The sequence below is a fragment of the Phaseolus vulgaris genome, chromosome 8, assembly GCF_000499845.2.
Source record: "Phaseolus vulgaris cultivar G19833 chromosome 8, P. vulgaris v2.0, whole genome shotgun sequence".
NCBI lineage: Eukaryota > Viridiplantae > Streptophyta > Magnoliopsida > Fabales > Fabaceae > Phaseolus > Phaseolus vulgaris.
The window spans coordinates 1595874-1614675 of NC_023752.2; the positions used below are offsets into that span (position 1 = coordinate 1595874).

Consider the following 18802-nt stretch of genomic DNA (forward strand, 5'->3'; position numbering starts at 1 on the left):
TTAATTAAATAATGTACTTAAAAATTTAATTATGTTAATTTAAATATTTTCTTTACCTAATTATATTAATTACTAACTTCTCTTTTTAATGTTAAACTCACCTTAAATAAGATATGAACTAAAAAAATATGAAAAAAAATGTTACGAAATTTAATAGTTAAATATATATATATATATATATATATATATATATATATATAAAAGATTTAGGAATGTTAAAACATTTCACATAAATTTTCACACATATTTTAGTTTTCTATTTTAATATTTCCCCTTTGGTGCCAGCTTTTGTTTGAATTCATGTTAGATCTAAGTTTCTAACAGCTTTTCAAAAAAGTATGAAAATTCATTCTACCTATTCAATTGTTGTACTGTTAATACACACTCCTGGAGTATCTATTTGGAATTTAGGTTAGGGAGCAAATTTGTGTGACACATCATTCACCACCAAAATTTCATACAAATAACTTCTAAAGGACATTTTTTTTTAAAACTAAATTTAACTTGAGTGTAAGTTAAAAAATAAATTTTAAAAAAGTAATACAAAATTATTTGCACAAAATTAGCCCATATGTAAATAAATTTTAATAGTTTTTTTCTCTCAGATTGTCATTTGAAACTCTTTCCTTTTTACTTTCCATTAATTTGCTAATGAATCTTCTTCCTTCCATTAACTTCACTAATACAATTTCATAATTACTCCATCTCAACTCGAGTTATAATCTATCTCAAGCAAAAAATAATTTCTTTTTGCAGTTATAATCAATCTCACAGCAAAAAATTATTTCTTTCTCCAGTTACAATCTATCCCAGCAAAACTTATTTCTTTCTCCAGTTGTAATCTAATACAAGATTATTATTAACATATTAGCAATCAATTTGAAACATCTGTTCTGCATTTTGCATCAAAAGCTTTAATTTTTATATATGCAAACCAGGAAAAGAAACTAGATATTTTGAATGTTGATGGCATGTTGGTCTAGGATACTAGAGTAGCAGTGGAGATGAAAAGAAAATTGTTGTTAACATGACTAGTCATTTACAAACATAATAATATACTATTGTGGCCTAAACCAGCTACAACCTGCAAAATCAGCCAAAAGAATATAGAAAGAGAAAGTAGATGATTAGAAAACCACACCATGAAAACCAAGATCAAGCAAAACAATCAATTACACCAGAATGATGGCCAGCCACATACCCCTATCATCTTATTACAGAAATGGGGATAAGAGAACAAGAAAAAAATCTGTAGAAACCCAAGAATGAAGGTTTGGTTCAAAAACTGTGCAGTTGAGTTAGCATGTGAACAAGCTCATCACTAGAAGGCCTATCTGCAGGCATATCAGAGAGGCATGCAGCAGCAATCCTAACAGCCATTAGCATCTCATCTTCCTCTCCTTCTTCCCCTAACATGCTCTTATCTAGGGCATCCCTTGCCTCACCTGCTTGCTGCAAGTGTCTCAGCCAACATCCCAAACTTCCCCCACTGGCTGCTTCTCCAAAGAATGGATCTGTAGGGTCCTTACCCGTTAACAAAACACCTAGTATCATGCCAAAACTGAAGATGTCACTTTTGTCTGTGTACCTGCTGAAATTGCAAAAAGAACATCATTCGATCTGAATACCATGAAGTTTAACAAGCAGGAATGGAATGAAGTTCATACACTCTTAATGGGAAATTTCATGCCCATAGAAGCAATGCATCAAGCAAGTAACTTCTGTTAGTGTTATTACTTATTATTATTGATGTTGATGCATTCAGGGGCATATTTACCAATGAAAAGAACTACAAGTTAAAAGTGGCACAAAACCTCTTCAAGTGATATTATAATAGTTATAATTTTTAGTTGGGTTCCTACTCTCACCAATCTATGTTTCAGTAGTTTGCAGTATGTGAACTATATGTTTGTTTGGACCAGGCATAGTGCCTGAGGTCTAAAACTTCATATTAGGAAGTAACAGGTAGCTGCAAAAACAATAGTTTTACATAGTTTTTATTAAATAATACCATTTTCAATCCGTAAATGACACCATGAAAATAAATTAGAGAAGAATGACTGAGTTTCAGAACAATAGTCTTTGATTCTCCAAAGGGAAAAACTGCAAGGAGGCATGGAGTCAAACAAAACAAACAAAATGGCAAATATCAACCACCTAGTTACCTTTTTGACGTAAGAAAAGAAGAAAAGAAACAGACTAAGTTCAAAACAGCAGTGAGTGAGCATGATTCAAACCGATTGATTTGTCTTACCTGCAATTGTGGAAACATTCAGGAGGTGTGTAGAGAGAGGTTCCTCTATCCAAGTTGGGTAGAAGTTTGGCCAAGCCATAGTCTGCTAATCTGGGTTCAAAATCAGCATCCAACATCACATTTGTTGGCTTCAAGCTGTAGTGCAGAATCTGAGGCGCACAAGTGAAGTGAAGATACTGAAGACCCTTCACCACACCAACAGCAATCCTGAGCCTAACTTCCCAACCAAAGGGCAACTCATTCTCCCACACTTTATTCATCACATCAGCAAGACTCCCAGTGGACACATAATCATAAACCAATGAGAAACCATCAGGCTCACGAACATAGGCCCTCAAACTCATCAAGTTTCTGTGTCTTAAGCTTGCAAGAAGCTCTAGCTCAGTTTGTATCTGCCTCTTCACTGAATTTTTCCTAGCCTCTGGAGAGTTGCTCTCAAAGGGTGTTAGCCTTTTCACTGCAATAGTGAGTCCATTGTCAAGCACAGTTTTGTAGTATTTCCCATTAGGACTCGAGCCAAGCAAGTGGTTTTCCTTGGCCAAAGCTAATTGGAGTGTCTTGGGGGCAATTTTGGGGGAGAATATAACAGGGCCCTTGAGGATTGGTGTGCGGTTAAGGTACTGCACCACACAACGTACCACAAGTGCAAAGAGAACAGAACAAACTAGACCAGTTACTGCTCCTAACACCATGCTCAAAATTATCTTCTTGGGGTCATCCCTGTATCCTGATGATGACGGTGGTGATGTCCTAGAAGGTGAGGGAGGCTCTGAAGAAACATGTTTACTCAACCTTCCTTGACATTGCACAGTGTGGTGGTGCAAACTGAACAGGAACAGAATAAGAAGTGGCTGGAGTGCCAACAATTCCCTAGCAAGAGAAGAAGCGATGTGCCTTTTCCTAAACATCAAAGCACAACAAACAAACAAAGCCACAACCAGAAACCAATCTCGGAAGCTCCAAAATGAGGCATGAATCACTCACATGCCCAAACCCCCCATCTCCTCAACACTTGGAAACAAAACCAAGAACAACTTTTTATACTTGATGCTAAAATGGGTTAAATAAAGTTCAAGCACGCGCACAAGAATAAGCATAAGCATAAGCATCTTCCTCAACCTTTTCAACCCAAAATCTTCACAAGAAAGCCATCACAGAAAAGCAAGCAGACATGCTGTCACCGAATAGTTTACATTTTACCACCGAATCCCATCCTTTTCCTACTCATAAATTTTCTACCTTCACGAGAATCAGAACAAGAATTTGAACCTCCAAAAGAAAAACCAAAAAATAAGCCAAAACCCCACTATTCCTAGCTGCCAGCAGGGACTAACAAACCCAACCAAAAGCAAACTAGCCCCAGAAACAAGTTGCTATCTTTTTCCTTGGAAACCAAACAGAAAGTCAAAAAGTTGAACAGAAATTGAAGGGGCATGAACATGTGATAGTAACCAAACTTGAACCACAACAACAACAATAACCGCAACTAGAACAGACACAACCAAATGCTCCTCAGAAACAGCAATGTCATTGTATTTAGGTGTTTAAACATACAAATACACACTGTGACACAGTCACGCACACAGCATGTAGAGTGCTTCAGTGATTGTCTCTTGTTTCTCTCTCTACTCTCTCTCTCTCTCTCTCTTTCTGAAGACAACAAAGAGCCATACCTCTGCGACAAAAAAACTGGTTCCCGCCTTTGTGAGGAGCCAGCACTGAGGACACAGTACCATGTGGGCCCCAGTTTGGTCCGAAAGCGAAACATTGAAATCCGTGAGAGGGGCAATGTACAGTTATCCTGGACCGTCCGATCTCATCAGAATGAATATGGGCCGTTGAAATAAGGTGCATGGGAATTTGTGATATGCTATGAGTGAGTGGTTAACAACTCTAGCTATGTGTTATGTTTGGTGTGTCATTAGTAAAGTTATCTCTTTTTTCGATCAAATAATTGCCTTTAATTACTTAGTTTCAATTACTATATATATATTATATACACTTTTGCTTTTCCTTCTTTATATCTTATCTTTTCTTTCTTTTCTCTGTTATTATTAGGAATTACTTTAACCTCATTTTTACTTCAAAGTTTTCTTCTGGAACAGGAATTAAAGTTAAGAAAATACTCTTGGATTTTAATGATATACATTTTATTATAAAATATATAACTGAGATAATAATATAAATATTTCACATTGAAAAATTAGGTTTTATAAACAGTTTAGACTGCAAAATTCAGAAATTAGATGGAACTATTATTTTCATAAAATTAGAGTGGCTCATTGAATGTGAAAAATTTGACTGTTAATAAACTATTTATACAAGGCATTGTGTGCTTTGAACCATTATTCATACATTCATACATAAAAAAGGGTGGTGCTAGGGAATAGAATTATTTGAAAATGACCTTCACCTTTTTAAATTAATTTAATTAATAGTTAATGAAACTTGCGTACCAAAATGTGCAGCTTAAAACACAAGCTAAACAAATAGTCATTGTCCCTTTCAAAGTATTCTCCACAATGTTTGATTTTTCAGTTCAGACAAAATAAATAAAAAGTACTTGTAGAAAAAAAATGGAGGTAAAATGAATCAAACTTTTTCCTCCAGTTAAAACCAAATTAAAAGAAATTTCTTATTTTAATTTAAGAAAAAATAATTTATTTATCCCTTTATTTTTTTTTCTATAAACAATTCTTAATATTTTAAAAAATGACATCAAAATCATCTTTTGTCCATGCTGCAATATTAATATATTATATTGTATGACTTCTTTTAATATGAAATGTGATGTGAAAATTTCAGTGAATCAAATTAGCATTAAGCTATATAACTAAAAAACCAAATTGGTGGTGATAATTTTCAAAGACAATTTGTTTAACAATAAAGACCAAGTTAACATCACTTTTGTATATTTGAGAGATTACAACTTAGTTTTCCTCTAAAATGTGGTTTGGTCATAAGTCATAACCCAGTTAAGGAGGGTCCACTTCAGGTGTTTGTTAGACTGTCACTAATATCAATAATTATGTTAAGGTCACCCGTGACAAAAGTCTGAGACTTTAGCTCAGAGATGTATTAAAACACAACATGAGGGTTGCCCTAACCTACTAGATTCAGGGTTGTTTTGTCCAAAAAAAAATATCCAACTTCTTTCAAATGATGTATTTGTTCAAGAACGGTAATTCTTCACTGTTAAGTACAGAAAACACAGTGTATACAAAATTCTCCAATATTGAAAACAGGGTGAAATGGACCACTTCACCTTTTGATTCAATTGACCAAAAACTTCCCATGCATTCAAACATGGTGTCCCACTCTGTCTTTTCAAGACTGAAACTTTATTAAATTACAATGATTTTAGTTTTTTTTTAGGGTAGGGTGGTCACCCTAAAATCAGGTGATTGATAGTTTTCTTTATCTTTTTGCTATATATATATATAAACTAAATAAATACATCCGAATATTAGAGAACAAGGGACATGATCATGGGTGCATGTTCCACCAAGTAATCCCAAAAATACAAAAATGTGAATTACAGCCACAACACCTTCACAAAAACCAATGTACACAACATACACAAATCCCTAGCCTAGTGTGCATAGCAGCTTCACCTCAAAAGTAAATAAAATTACACAAACATCATATTACAAAGTGATGGCTGAGCACTACAAGTGCAGCATAACTCTTCAACTTAGACCAATGTGGCCATTTTACATTACAGATCTTAGCACTATTTTTGCACAAGATGACTAAGGGGCAGGCATTTCAACCTACCTCTCTCCCTTAATCTTTCACACTAGGGACTTTTTACTTTAAAAAACCCAGCTTTTCAATTTATGAAATACAAATTTACATAATCCAATCTTCCATATTTTATATATGTAATAAACTCCGAGATATTTGCCTATCACTCTCATCCATTAGAGTCATTTGATGGAGCATGGACTTCTCTTTCACCAGCATTTGACTCTGCAGCAAGTTCAATTGGGGTTCTTCCCTGCTCATCCACAGCTCGAGGATCTGCTCCTCTGCATTTTTTAAAGATTTCAATATCATCCAATCAGCCAAAACTATAATGAAAATAAGTATGAAATGAAACTCTAAGTGAATTAGCAAATAGCTTACTATTAACTGGACTGCTTGATTAAAAGCATTAAATCTCACTAGATAAATTATTGAAAGAACCAGATAAATAATCATATATGTTGTCGCATCAGACTCACCTAGAAAGCATTAATCTTGCAAATGCAGATCTGCCTTTGAGAATACAGCGATGTAGTGGCGTTTGACCTCTTGAATCAGAGGCATTAACATTTGCACCATACTGTAGGAGGAGCTCCACCATGCCAATATCCGCAGTTTCACATGCAAGGTGAAGTAGGGTGCACCCATCTAGATTGTCCATGACCTGGCCTTCTTTACTAGAGGACCAGTCCAATGTGTTCCCTGCCAAAGTAGAGCTGTGATCATGGCTAGGCTGCTCTTGTAATATCATTACTTTGGCAAGGGTTAGGGAGCTGTTGCACATTTGCTCATAAGCAACATTAACATCAACGTCAGAATTAACAATGTATCGATATACAGCTTTTTTGTCATTAGCATGAACAGCCTCCCAGATTTGTTGTGCCACCGAGAGACGGTTGTCCTTGGGCTTGCGAACGAAAAGCTTCTCTGCATACTGCCATGAAAACAGAAATGGTTCAGGGAGTCAGAAATACCACAATCAGAAAGTAAGCATAAAAGGAAAAATATTATAAAAATAAATACATAAACGGTTTGGCTTACAGTCCAAAATGCAAACAAGTATTCAGCAAATCCCATATCAACATCAGGGCACCACCCCCTTGCCCTTTCCAATCATTTTAAAAGCTAATTAATTTTTTTTTAAAAACTACTATCAATTAACAAATTATTAATAAAAAATGAAAGTACTCATGCGAGTCCTCTGACAAGAAACATCGATATTCAGTTACATCATTTTGTTAAATCCACAAGAAATGGTATGAACACCAGAACAAACTCATGTTTAATGGGAACATCTATTTTTAATAACATTTGTTTTCTATAGACTCCCATGCATAACATCACTGGCAATGAGGGAACAACATCACATGATACATTGAGATTATTATCACAAATATTGACCTTACTCCTCTTTTTTTCAAGTCATACCTTTGCATGGATGAACTTTTCCTTCACTGATAGAGAATCAGATTGACAAGGTTTGGGGAAGAAGAACATCAGCGGTTTATCAGACTTGCTTAAGCTTCACAATAATAGAAGAGAATATCAGCAATACTTGATCAAACAATAATAGTAGTAATAATAATGGTTTTAATGCAAGGATATAATAATGGGGATTATTTACCCTGTAGGGACAAGATCAACCTGAATGGCACTTCTTGATTGTAATAATTCCTCCCAGACTGAGTTGGCAAAAGTATTCCCAAGAGACTGAAATAAACTTATGACAGAAGGTTCCCACACTTTAACATCCAAAGTAAGAGATCTGACCTGTAACAAGATAAAATGGAGCTCGATGATCAATCTAAAGCCTCATCACAAAGAGAAAATACCAGCTAAAACCTAAATATCTAAACCATAGTAGATTTTTGTCCTAAAATTACAAGTATACAAGAATATTTACCAGTCCAGGAAAGCCAATATTCCTACATATGCAATAAAGAGTTCCCCACATTTATTAAGTTCAAATGTTCATAGTTTTTCCGAGAGATGCTTATCTTCTCCAATGTATATAAAGTTAATGCAATAAAAAAATTATCTGTTATTATAAGGAGCACCCAAACTTCTAGAAATTGGTCTCAATAGCAATCCTCATTATAATATTAACCTCTAACCAACTATAAGAAAAAAGCACTCACAAGGTGGGTTGTCTTTTATCATGTGTATCATGTGCAGTATATTTTAAAAGTTAAATTTCAAAGACTTTTCTTTTATGAAAGAATTTATCAGAAGAGAAGACACATAAAGAACAGGAGAGTAAAAAAAGAACAAGATACAAGTAAAATATATTGTTTTACTGAGAAAAAATACTGAAACTCTCCCTTCCTCTGTATATCCAACAACGAGTTCTGTTTGCTGATATTGGATTGCTGGGAATTATCAACTGGCCAACAAAGGCTCTTCAACAATAGTTATTTCATAGAGACAACCAACTGTTCTAAATTACACAATTTATATCACTTCCTTTTTCTTTAGTTACACCATGCTCATTGTCAAGCATCCTTACAAATTATATTGGAAAGTAAAATAATGGTTTGCAGAAAAAACCTAAACAAGGACCAAAAGGGTGAACTTGTACGGTCTACCTTTGATATGTGCACGCCGAGGTTACGGTGCACACCAGAACACTCAATGCAAACAAGAACACCAAGATTTAGTGATGCCCAATCAGGTTCAGGAGCACCACAATCAGCACATTTATCATTCCCGCAAACTCTTCGTAGCACATCAATTGGCTTCTCACTTTTAGTGCAGGATCGCTGCTGTTGCAAACTTCTTGAGGGGCGCTCCAGATGTGCAGAAGCAAGACTTCTGTCTGCTGCACATTCTTCAATAGCAGAGTGATCAAAATCTGAACTTTCAAAAGAACTACTCTCACTGGTAGACCTATGATGACCACTTCCCATTGGGCTTGCAGGCAACATCTGATAACAATTTTAAACATGAATCAAATTGACTTATATTTTATCTGTACATGATCACCAAAAGTTCTTAGAGGTTACCCTTTCAGGAATCTGAGAACTCAGTAATGAGGCAATAACACCAGTGATTTTTTCAATCCAATCCATTTGGTCCAGTGCACTCTCTGCCTGCACTGACAAGCATAATTAAGGAATGAAACTATAAAGCCTTAATCGCCATCCTTGTATGAATTAAAAAAAAATGTAATCACATCAAATAACCTGCAAAGTGTAGTTCTTTGTGGGTGAAATGATCCGGAAGCAAAACCTCAAATCTGATTGGTCAGCATCTACTTTGATTGTTGATGTAAGCAGGTTCACAGTGTGATGAGCAACAGATTTTTCATCATGTACTCCACCATGGTGATGAGAAGACAGCCATCGACTTAAAAGTCCAGAACCAAGCTCAGAACTATTCCTCTGGCCAGAATGTTGACTACTTGACCCCTATACATAAAAAATAACCACAAAAATGAGGTGAAATTTGTTATACAGAAGAAATTTTGACTTTGATTAAATCCTTCAGAAGCAAACTTATTTTTTGCATTACACTTCTTACAGATGATTTGCTGCACTGCTTACGGTAGTAATACAGCATTCCTCGACTATCAAGAACAAAAAATCTCCTTTTCCAGTCACCCCTTAAGTTTGAGGAACGCTTAGAGAGATAACCTTGTCGAATTGTTTGAACCTAAAATGATGAAAAGACAAGAATAAAAGTAAATCACTGGGAGAAAGTAATTGTTAACTTCAATCAACAATTTCCAAGCTTAGATTCAACCTTTCCCTTTGCAGCAGATTGCATAACAGCCTCTATCATCTTATGTGAACTTCTACCAATGGCTTGTATACCATCTCCATTAGGAGACCCATTAGAACCATTTGATGCCCACCTACTCTCCCGATCAATCTGTCGTTTGTACTCTTGCATTCTTTCATTCAGGGCTGCCTGCTCATAATTGGACCTTTCTCTTGATTGCTGAGCATAAGTCAAGACCTACAATGTATCACTCAATAAATGTTTTTACAATGACATGTACTCCCTGAGACCAAAAAGCAAGAGTATAAAGACAACTGATTCTAAACCTGGTTAATATATGGCTCCATTTGGTGCAACAACTCGTACCCCTACAAGTGAAAAATTGAAGTTGAGCATGCTGAAACATAATGTAGAAAAAGAATTATTTAACCAATATGTCTACCTGTTTGAAGTAACGAAGATGAGCATCCATGGTCCCACTGACTGCTTCCAAAAATTCAAATCTCTTCTTTGCTTCAACAGTTGACAAGGCAGTAACCTGGACAAAAGACTCTTACAATTTATTTGTGAAAACATGTCATGGCATGGCAACAGTAATCACTTAAGTACTTCTGATCAAATAAATTTACTAACCAGATTAAACCGAGCTTGCTCAAATGTAGATCTTGCACTATGAAGCTCCTGAAACATCTCCAAACGTTTAAAGGTTAAAAGAATCACATATATCAGAATGAATCTAAGCTGAACCTACATGTAAGACGCACAAAGGCCTACCTCTTCTAGTGCAGTAGCTACATCAGTTTTTGTGCCTTTTCTTAGTGACAGAAACCTCTCCCGAGTCTGCAAGAACAGAGAATTTGGCAATCGTTAAACAGAACCTTGAGTTTGCAGCTTCTAATGCTGCTTGCTCGATACATGTTGCCAGGAAGTTTTTTCACTTCTGCTTTTTAAGAACAGATCTGAGCTTTTGGTTCATCTTAATAGTCTATTCAATTTGTTAAATTCATTACATCTCCACTGATTTCTTTCTACTTGAATGAATAATTATCATAGGCCACTTAGCATCCATGTTTTTCAACTCAGGAGAAATATACCAAATGGGAAAAATAAGAAAAAACTTGTGATTGAGAATGCACCTGGTCATAGATAAGGCTAGCCTTGTCAAAGCGTTTCCGTGCTTCCTGCATTAAGAGAGGATCCCTTAGTGCAGAATCTAAGTGCATTAATTGCTCATAGAAAGTAATCATCAACTATCCTCACTATTAGGTGATATTTAGAATCAATATTAACAAAACAAAAACCACATATAAGTTGTAAAGTTTAAAATACTTCCCATACTCACAATAACAAAATCTTAACATGGAAAATGAAACCTAAATGTTTAGCTCATTTAAAATGGAAATATTAAAAACTGAGTAGGAAAATAAGTTTAGCTCCTATATAGGATCCTGCAGTTTGGTTGAAAGAACCAAATATTTGACAAACTACTCTTTTCACAAGGGCATCGAAAGAATTCCTTCTCAAACCATCAATCCATGCATGTATGGATCAGCTCATTTTGAGAAATAATTTTTTTCTTTTGGCAGCTCCCTGGTATGGCTTTAGGGGAAATAAGACAATTAATTCTTGCAATTTGGCGTTCCTAAGCATCCAAGTAACTAACCAAAGAAATGAAAACCAATTACGTGCCAATTACTTCACAGGTCTACACACTCTTACTAGAAAAGTCTATCAGTCCTCACATCTGTTTCGTACATATCTAACTTACAAGCTAAACAGAAATTTTTACAATATTTGTTCTTTATAAAAAATAGTACCTTGACCTCTTGCAAATCAATATTGACAAACTGAAGCAACCTGTCATTTAGCATATGCTCAACCTGACAGGAAGATAGCAATCTATGTTAGCAGCATAGCAGATACTGTGTCACCAAGAATTGATAAGGACAAATATCCAGGATGAAACTCCCAAATAGCTGACTGTTAAAGGTCATAATGGGAATCGACTTCCAAGTTGTATGCATTATTGATAAGTTTTTTTTCCTTTTTCTTTCTCTTTGGAAAGGAATGGATTCATTAAGATAAAAAAATGTAACACAATCATTGAAGTAAAAGATCCTCCTTTTTACATTTTCTCTCTTTTAAAATGCATCATTAGGATCTGTAACAAGTAGGGAAGTATTAAAAAGCACTTGCAAGTTACAACACAAAATATTACCTGTGATCGAAGAACTTCCTTGTATGTCCCAATTTCCCTTAGGGCTATGGTGAATTTGGTCATAACAGGGCCTGGAATGAAGGTAGAAACTCAATCAGAAAGTCTTTCATCGGCAATAGACTTTTAGAGTTGAAGATAAAATACAGACTTAAAAATCAAATTATGAAGTCAGCTAATCCCCAGCAGTCAGTAGCCACTAAACTAAAGAGAAAAACTGAAAACAAATTATTTCACTAAGAACTGAAATTATGAAATGTTTACATAATCAAGCATTAAAAGTCATCCATTTTAAAGATTGACAGCTCATCTGGGGTGCAAAAAATGGAAACAAATTCAGCCAGGAGGAACAGAGAACCTTTCATCAACCATCATAAGATTGATGTAAACGGGGGCATACCTCCAAAAGCCACACTGATTGGGTCATTATGTCCACCACCAAAAGTTTCTAGGGCACTGGCAAATGCAATGTCTCCATCATAGGCCTCCCCGAGTCCTTCACTGGAAAGTACAAAAGTAAAAGCAATCGAAGTCTATAAAGAAAAGACATACCTAACAACTTCAAAATCAATATTGAATATGCAATGATAAGCTATGAGATACTCCTAACAACTTAAAAGGAAAAAAAAACACTAAATTTTTCCTTTGGATGAATTGACAGATATTGTAGGACAATTACTGTGAGGAACAACCTCCATAGAGGATATACTAGTGTAACACAAACTATTAACAGTTTCTTCTTTTTACCTAATGAAAAAAATATATAATATTTTTTTATTAAAAGATTTTATCATATTTACTCCATCATAATGAAAATAAATGTTCTTGAAGATAAAAAATACAGGATGTTGTTGGAAGGATAGGTTGAATGTCAATAGGCTCTAGCTTGGAAATAAAAACGCCGCTTACTTTTACACTGCCCAATAGCCACTTTCATATAGAAGTTCCTGTATTTGATATTAAAGGTTTACCACAAATAAGACAGCTAAAATATTATGGTACCATGCAGCTTATGCTGCTGTTTGATTGAAAGGGAAGGGAACTCTCCTACAAACAAAAATACTTCTGTCCTTAAACATGCTGTCACATATAATTGTTTTCATGCTACTGTGGTATTCGGAGCCTTTGTTTAGGCCATCCCACCCTCTTCTTTTATCCCCTCTGCATTCTCGTTATCAAATCTAAAATTTCTATCCAAAAGAAAATATTTGATGCTGATTTCATCTAGTCATGAAGAAACCATAAAAACTGACCAAGAAACTAATACACGAGAGGCTAAACTAAAAGAAATTAAAAGAAAAAGACATTAAGCTAAAAATATAAAGGCATAAACAAAACATAAATAAACTGTAATTTGTACGGCATAGATGCTTCAACAAACATAAGAGATATTAAGTGAGCAATTGAGTATGTTCTAAGGTTCACGGTTATTTATCAATACAGAGAAATACATACGTGTATTTTCTACATCCTTTGTAAAATTTTAAACTTCTCTCTCTTAAAGATTCAGCACTTTCCTCCATGCATTGTATCTGTTCATCAAAGAATTCAAGGAGAAGCAATCTTAGGAACATCAAGTCAGTTAAGAGAGAACCTATTAATCTGTACTACATGAAACTTATGAAACAAAGGGAAATAAATGACAACACCAGCATATTTGTCGGATGTGATACAGCACAACAACAAATTATCACACATACTATGCCAAAATAGTGGACAATAGCTCCAACCCCCATTTAACAATAACCACTAAATTTCAAATTTTACAAATCTTTCCAATTATTATCATATCGTTCAACCAACAAGAAACACACTGTATTTCAGAATATTCAGAAGATGCTCTCGAATGGTTTATTAGAGCAGAACATATTATTACAAGATTTACAACCAATAAAGAGAAGAACAGATTGCTTATTAAAAGAATATCACTATGATTTAACATATAACAAGAATTTAATGGTTAAGTTGGTGAAGTAGCCAAAAAGAGTAATGCCTAAACACTCTATAAAAGTATTAATATAAGGATCAGTTTGGTTTGCAGGTAGCAAGGGAGTGATTTTTTTCACTGAGTAAAATCATATGAATTTGCATGTGCCTGCCATACCAGTAGAAGATGGGGAAGCTATCTTGGAAGAACATTTTCCCCCTTTAGGGACCAACTCTTCTTACACCAATTACTGATGGAGCAACAAAGGGGGAAAAGCAGGAGGACTCTCTTGATACAGCTGTTGCTTGACACTGATGCCTCTCTCACTTTCACAGCTCACCTAAACTCTACCAAATCCCACCCTTGATGCCTGATCAAGTGTGCCAAGTGAAAAATATCCTTCCATCTTTGACTAACCTCAGAGGGCAACGAACCATAAATTAAAGATTCACTTCCAGATTGTGGAACTTCCCTCAATACGCGTGGCAGTAGTACATACCGTAAATCCACAAACGCAAACAGCAGGCCCAAAACCATCACTAAAAAACAGAGAATCCCACTAAGGGAACAAAAACACTTCGTTCTCTTTTGAGGGATTTTTTCCAAGAATCGAAAAGGAACCCCAGGGATTCCAAGCACAGACAAAGCTCCACACGACCATTTATACTTCAGAATATTCACATTCCATTTGGCAAGACCAAAACATGCACAAAATCAGCTGAACACTTACTTCATAAACCCTTAAAACCACCCGATCAAGCTCAAGCTCAAACAAAACCCACTATACATTACACCCTAACTGGTAACAAATCAAAGGAAAAAAAAACAAAAAAGGTTCTAGAAAATGACCTGCTTGCGGAACATGGGAGAGTCGTCGAGCTTGGCAAATTGCATTTTGATTGGAGCAAAGGATTCGCACTTGTTGGTGGTTGAACAGGCCTAAGAATAAGTATGGTTTAGCATTATGACGGCGGCATGAATGGTCGATCTCGGAATGGAAGAGTGGAGGAAGAAGACGACCATTGGTGGTTTTGTGAAAACCCTAGCTGAGAGACAACCTTGGAGTTGGAGGTAACATATGATTTGATTTTGATGTGTGTTGGGTGTTATGAGTTGTTGAGTGTTGTGTTGTGTGTTGGTGGCATCTTGTTTCTGTTCTGAGCAAACAAGGGAAATGAAATGAAAGGAAGAGAAAGTAAAAGGTATATTGGGAATTGTTTAACAAATATTTCACTAAGCCAACAAAAATTCTGGAATCCCATATGTGTAACAGACACTCACTTCTCCTAAAGTCACACCCTTTGAGTTCCTTTTCATGCACCTTTCCCTTTCTTGCCCCCTTCTTTTTCTTTTTTATCTTTCCCTTTTCATTTTCTCTTTTTTTAATCATATTATTATAATACCCTCCTCATAATTACCATCACCTTCTTCCTCTCACACACCCTTTTCAAATTTTAGTTTTCTTCTTCAATTATCTAATAAAATCATTATGATACTCTTCTAATATTTTCATATCGTTTAAAAGTTGAAGTCAAAGACAAATTACACAGAGTTTCATTCTTTAATTTTTTTTCTAAAATGTTCTTAAAAACAATATGACAAAATTTTAAATTTTAAAACAAAAAATACTTTCAGGATAATACTTCAAAAGAGAAAGCTATGTACTTAAAACTATCTAATAAAATCATTCTGACACTTATGAGTTGAAGTCAAGACAATTTACATATAATTTCATTTTTTAACTTTTGAAATATCCGATGGAAACAAAACTATCAGTAGGATTTGAATATAAATGAAATTTTGACCATCTATCAGAGAATATCAGAAAATCCATTTTTATTACATAAACAGACAAATTCATGACTTCTTTATTTATCATGAGACAAGTAAGCAACATGACAAAATTTCAAACTTCAAAATGAAAAATATTTGTATAGAATGTCAGAAGAGAAAACTATACTTAAAACTATATAATAAAATCATTCTGACACTTATGAGTTAAAGTCAAAGACAATTTAAATATAATTTCATTTCTTAACTTTCTAAAATATATGATAAAAACAAAACTCTCAGTAGAATAGTAGGATTTGAATCCAGATGAAGTTCTGACCATCCGTCAGATAATATTAGAAACTCTATTTTTATTACAATTTTTTTTTTTGACTTATTTATTTATCAGGAGACAAGAACATGACGAAATTTCAAACTTCAAAAAGAAGAATATTTGTATAGAACGTCAGAAGAAAGAAGAATATTTGTATAGAACATTATAAGGAAACCTATATACTTAAATTGATTATTTTTTATAAATAGAAGCATTCCACCTATTAGAAGTTAATGTTCTTATATTCTAGCTATTGGATTTAACATATACCTTTTCTAGCTACATAAAATGAAATGGTTGAATATTTTTTACTAGGAGTTAAACCTTATAATTGAAACATAAGATTGGTGTAAAGAAAAAACAAGGTTGTACGCTGTCGTACAAGAAGAGAAGCGTTATTGTAATCTAAAACCTATTCTTCCATCACTCACACCTTACCAAAACCAGCAACAAACAAGGCCTTATTTGAGGAGCGTTGCTGCACGCGCCACAGCGGAGCGTGGTCTCAAGAATTGTTTGTTTGTGTGAACTGTGAAGAGGGAATGGTTTGTGGGCCAAAACCTAGTTTCCCTCCATTTCATGGGCCGTGTGTGGGCCCCACTCTCTCTCCTCCCAATACATCTTTCTCGCATGCTCATCAATAATAATCTATCTTCTTTTCTTTTTTTTTTCTTTTTTTTTAATTTTATTTTCTATTTTCTCTTATTCTGCTTCTTATTCCCATTTTGGCTATGTTAGAAAACTGACACCTATCACCAATAATCTTCTTTTCTTTTTTTTCAATTTTTTTTGTGTTTTTCTTTTCTATGATTTGCTTTGCTTATCCCTGGTTTCTGTATTGTGCACAAGAATGCATTATTACACAACTGATTCTAATTATTTTTATGATTTATGATTTTTTATTCCCAGTTGTTTCATAAAATATAATTTCCTGTTTGGTATTTCTTATAGTATTATGCTATTTATTTTAATAAATTTCATTCTTCCTTCAATATTAATTTTTTGTTTTTTTAATTGTTGTACATTTTTTATTTTAATAAATTAGTTTATCTATAAACTAAAAAATAGTCCAAAATTAGCTTAAAAAAGCTATACAGCCAATTGCTTGAAAATATCTATTTTATGTTATTTCCATTATAAAATAATTTAATATGACAAAGTAGCTTAATTTTTAGGTTTCAATTTTTTTTTTCAAATATAATTAACATGATATGTTTAAAGTAATTGAGAATAAAGTGTACCCTTCTTTTGTCTTTTTATTATATAGTGTATTAAATATGTGTAATTTATTTTTATTTATAAAAATGACAAATATAGTCATTAAAAAATTGTCTAGTTCAATTTTTTTTTATAGCAATTCAATTTAGTCTTTAAAAAAATATTAAATTGGTATCAAGATTGTTTTCAATAGACATATTAGATACTCTTTTACTGTATAGATAATTACTTCATTTACTTGACATGTTAATAACATCTCCACATTTTCTCTTCAATGAATGAATAAACATTTGCACAGTTTCCACTGTTTAAACATGGAATAAAGAATAAATATTGTTGACACTGTTGCAGGTTGTTTCTTAAATGTTACTGGTACTAACTATGTGCTTAAAAGTGGAAACTGTAACACTACACTTCTTGAGAATTATTAATGTGGTTCTGATTTTAATATGCAAGAAATTCATGTTTTGCTGTGACTGAGAAATATTTATTGAGTTTTGTGGATTCAATGTTTGAACATAACAGACAATTAAATGTTTCTTGTAACAACTCATTATCATGTCATACAAGAATCAAAGCATTTCCCACTAAGCACAAGCTGTGTGAGAAATTTAATTTGTTGAACTAAGGAGCTTGTGATATGATGAGTGAAGAAATGCAAATATTTATGATTGAGTTTATTAGGGAATGCATAATTAGCATTGAAAAGGGTCCTATTTTGTGAAAAAGAAAACACCTTGTTAGGGGCATTCATAAATCAAATTCTATTCCATGCCTATGCTTTAAAAATCAATAATAAATTTGTTGATGGAATGGTTCTTAGGTCTTCTCAACTCATCTTTTGGATCTCAGTAAAAGCAAAAAAACTGTGCCTGATTGGGATCTTGTTCAGGTTGCAGAGCTTAGTGGGTGGTGATCTAAGAAATGTGACAGGGTGGCAGTGGAAAAAGAAGAGAAAACATTGGATGATTTTAAAAAACATTTTTATAGATTAAATTAGAATGAGTAATTTAATTTAATGACAGAATTGAATCAAATGGGTGTATCTTTCCTGCAAAACTTAATATATATTTTTATATCAGAAAAATTTCTGATCACTTTTAAAACATATAAAATCCTTGAATGAAGAATACTTAGTTGTTCCAGAATACAGATTCAAAGATCAAACTTAAATAACAGTATAACAGTATACCAATTTTTTAAAGAAAATGCAAACAAGGAGAGATAAGTAATGAAAACCCACCTCAATCAATAAATCATCTTAGACATGAATCAGGTTCTGATATGCTACAGGAAAATCATTTTCAATTAGAAGAGATAAAAAAAAAAAACCATCTCAACTAAGTTAAATCCATGAATCTAGACAGAGCATGTCACACAAAGACCAATAGAAAAAACAAAAAACAATTTAACCTGAGGTTAACCTGTTCTGTTACACTTTTTTCTTTTGGTGCCATTACCTTTAAGAGCAGGGAAAGTAGCATGGACCAATTGGATGAACAAGACTCATTTTTTCCAATAGCATGGTTAATGGTTAAATCAACCAAAAAAGGTAAAGATTTGTGGAAAGATGAGTTATACAATAGAAGCAAAACATTGCAAGAACACGCAAAGAGA

At 33.9% G+C, this 18802-nt stretch overlaps 2 protein-coding genes across 6 annotated transcripts; both read right to left on the reverse strand.

Moving 5' to 3' along the window:
- Positions 1-999: 999 nt before the first annotated feature.
- Positions 1000-4176, reverse strand: LOC137827110 (inactive leucine-rich repeat receptor-like protein kinase CORYNE). 2 transcript variants are annotated; one of them, XM_068633323.1, is made up of 2 exons: positions 2255-4176; positions 1000-1591 (listed from the first exon to the last, which is right to left on the reverse strand). In XM_068633323.1, exons 1-2 carry the CDS (start codon positions 3160-3162, stop codon positions 1279-1281), a joined length of 1221 nt encoding a protein of 406 aa, XP_068489424.1. In that variant the 5' UTR covers positions 3163-4176; the 3' UTR covers positions 1000-1278. The 2 variants fall into 2 exon arrangements, with proteins under 2 accessions (XP_068489424.1, XP_068489425.1); XM_068633324.1 differs by having other exon boundaries at positions 1000-1588; positions 2255-3990.
- A 1544-nt stretch (positions 4177-5720) lies between these two features.
- On the reverse strand, positions 5721-15191 carry LOC137827109 (ADP-ribosylation factor GTPase-activating protein AGD3). 4 transcript variants are annotated; one of them, XR_011083667.1, is made up of 19 exons: positions 14713-15191; positions 13392-13468; positions 12337-12437; positions 11940-12010; positions 11539-11601; positions 10858-10902; positions 10496-10561; positions 10355-10402; positions 10164-10259; positions 10048-10089; positions 9743-9958; positions 9521-9652; positions 9184-9408; positions 9004-9090; positions 8587-8925; positions 7646-7771; positions 7430-7523; positions 6481-6935; positions 5721-6285 (listed from the first exon to the last, which is right to left on the reverse strand). XR_011083667.1 is itself a non-coding variant. In XM_068633322.1 (19 exons), exons 1-19 carry the CDS (start codon positions 14755-14757, stop codon positions 6171-6173), a joined length of 2463 nt encoding a protein of 820 aa, XP_068489423.1. In that variant the 5' UTR covers positions 14758-15191; the 3' UTR covers positions 5721-6170. The 4 variants fall into 4 exon arrangements, 2 of the variants coding, with proteins under 2 accessions (XP_068489423.1, XP_068489422.1); XR_011083666.1 differs by having other exon boundaries at positions 9512-9652; XM_068633322.1 differs by having other exon boundaries at positions 7626-7771.
- Positions 15192-18802: the final 3611 nt, after the last annotated feature.

Excerpts from the sequence above, each read along its gene's own strand:
- LOC137827109 (XM_068633321.1), bottom strand. The coding sequence starts at position 14,757 with ATGCAATTTGCCAAGCTCGACGACTCTCCCATGTTCCGCAAGCAG. Across the intron at positions 10,090-10,163 it reads ATCTTCGTTACTTCAAACAG|GGGTACGAGTTGTTGCACCA; the intron begins GTAGACATATTG and ends TTTCACTTGTAG. Across the intron at positions 6,286-6,480 it reads GCAAGATTAATGCTTTCTAG|AGGAGCAGATCCTCGAGCTG; the intron begins GTGAGTCTGATG and ends TAAAAAATGCAG.
- LOC137827110 (XM_068633323.1), bottom strand. The coding sequence starts at position 3,162 with ATGTTTAGGAAAAGGCACATCGCTTCTTCTCTTGCTAGGGAATTGTTG. Across the intron at positions 1,592-2,254 it reads GAATGTTTCCACAATTGCAG|CAGGTACACAGACAAAAGTG; the intron begins GTAAGACAAATC and ends TTGCAATTTCAG.